This window comes from Cyprinodon variegatus, unplaced genomic scaffold (assembly GCF_000732505.1).
Source record: "Cyprinodon variegatus isolate N-32 unplaced genomic scaffold, C_variegatus-1.0 Scaffold1194, whole genome shotgun sequence".
NCBI classification, from domain to species: domain Eukaryota; kingdom Metazoa; phylum Chordata; class Actinopteri; order Cyprinodontiformes; family Cyprinodontidae; genus Cyprinodon; species Cyprinodon variegatus.
Window position 1 is genome coordinate 188,367 of NW_015151647.1, and position 1,950 is coordinate 190,316.

The 1,950-nt window shown below is 32.6% G+C and overlaps 1 protein-coding gene across 1 annotated transcript in view; it reads right to left on the reverse strand.

Moving 5' to 3' along the window:
- gdi1 (GDP dissociation inhibitor 1) overlaps positions 1-1,950 on the reverse strand; it is a 22,350-nt gene that overhangs the window by 12,924 nt on the left and 7,476 nt on the right. Inside the window, exon 3 of the mRNA XM_015401222.1 lies at positions 719-853. Coding sequence (XP_015256708.1) covers positions 719-853 — 135 coding nt within the window. The remainder of the gene's footprint in view (positions 1-718; positions 854-1,950) is intronic.

A 1,950-nucleotide genomic window follows, 5' to 3' on the forward strand; every position in this document is an offset into this window, starting at 1 on the left:
TTGCCAGACAGGACACCGTAAAAAAAAAAAAGAAAAAGAAAATGGTAATTTGAAAAAATGAAATCCAGAAATAAAACTTTCAAATTAAATAGATAAAATAAGAAAAAAAAAATGTCTTAATCAAAAAAGGTTTTCGGAGTAATTTTGATGTTTTCTCAGATTCTGTTTTTCTAAATTGCTTAGTATGTATTTTTTTTTTTCTTTTCATGTTTCTTTTTCAAATGTTATGATTTGTATATATATATTTTTAATTGCTCTGTTTCAGACTGAGTTTTCCGAATTACATACTTTTAAAATTGCATTTTAAAGATCATATTTTCTACTGGAGTAAAGAGTGAAGATGTATTCCTATTGGTCTGATGGACATTAACAACATTTTATTGGTCAAGAGCAAATGTTTGCATTGGGCCTGAAGTGAAGAGAATGTAAAAAATAATTTGAAAACGATGAATTTCGTAAAACTCAGTCTGAGAAAGAGAAATGTGAAAAGATTTTTTTTTTTTATTAAAAAATTTATATGAAAAAATAAAATTTACAAAAATAATATATAAGTAAAAACTGCAAAGTTAATATCAGAAGCTTTTATCTTTTTAATAAGTTTCATTTTTTTAAATTGATTTTTCTCAATTATTCTTATTTTTAAAACTTGTTGCTTTTTTGTAAAAATGATGGAACAAAATTCCCTCCATACAGGTCATATTTGCAGGCGATGTCTTACTGGAAGCGAGCGCCTCGGTCTCAGTTGACGGCACCTTGTAGATCTTCCCTCCTTTGTAAACAAAGCTTCCCTCCACCACTTTAAAGTCCAGGTACCGCGTCACTTCTGTGTAAAGCAGCATCTTCACAAGCTGACCTAAAGTAGAAAACGGCGTCTTTAAATCTGCCCCATAATGGTCTGATTTACCCAACTATATGTGGGAAGCTTGAGAAAGCTTTTTCTGCTATTTATTGCTCTACAACCTACAAAAATGTTAATATCCATTTTGTACAACAAATATAAAAAGAAATTTGAAAAATCAATACATAGCTGTCATTTTGCACATCTCTGATGTTGCTGTTATTTACTGTAAAAATGGTTATTTATTCTCCAGGTGCACAGTTTTATATTGTTAAAACACAGTACAGCATTTTATTTGTTTATTTTTTAGCTCTTCACAATTATGTTATTATTATTTATAAGGTCCACATTGGTGTCACCATTTTATTCTATAGTCTTTTTGCTGCTGTAAACACCAGAATTTTCGCATTGTGGCTGTCGAGTTAGGAAGCGGAGGCGGAAGCATTTCTTGCAAGAAAAAGGTTTAAATTTATTTAACGTCTTCAGACGGAGAGATATGGCTCTGACTGGGCAAAGCTCAGTATGTACATTTATACATTACAAAAATCCCAACACACACACTCCCCCAAAGGGAACTAACCCACCTGCTGCATAAAGAACTTTCTGACATTTGAACATTTGGAGGAAAAACAAATTGAGTTCATCAAGTCTGTTCGCTGTGAGGTTAATATATCTTTCACTGGTAAGATGGATCTCCTAAAAACAGCAGTCCTCCCCTTCATGCCATGAAGGAAGCTGTGTAACTCATTCTTATCTCTCATAACCTTCGTTTGGAGCCTTTTTAGGCTAAGAACAGACATATTTCAACATACCACATGAGAGAATAAAGAGATGTTCTATTCAATTGTATTCTATTATATAGTTGAATAAGATATGAAAGAAGAAACTAAATAAGAAGTAGTTTTATTCCTGCCACTCTTCTGTAAACATTTTTATGAAAACTTTGCTTAATCTGAGATCTATAAATGATTTATCAGGTCAGTATTTATCACGTAGTGTTTATCGATGCTGTGCGCGGGAACCGAGATTCACCTTGTCAATTAGTCTAGGCCTAACCTGACTCCGCCAGATGGATTTGCTCCGCATATCCATCTGGAAACCTTCCGTTGAAG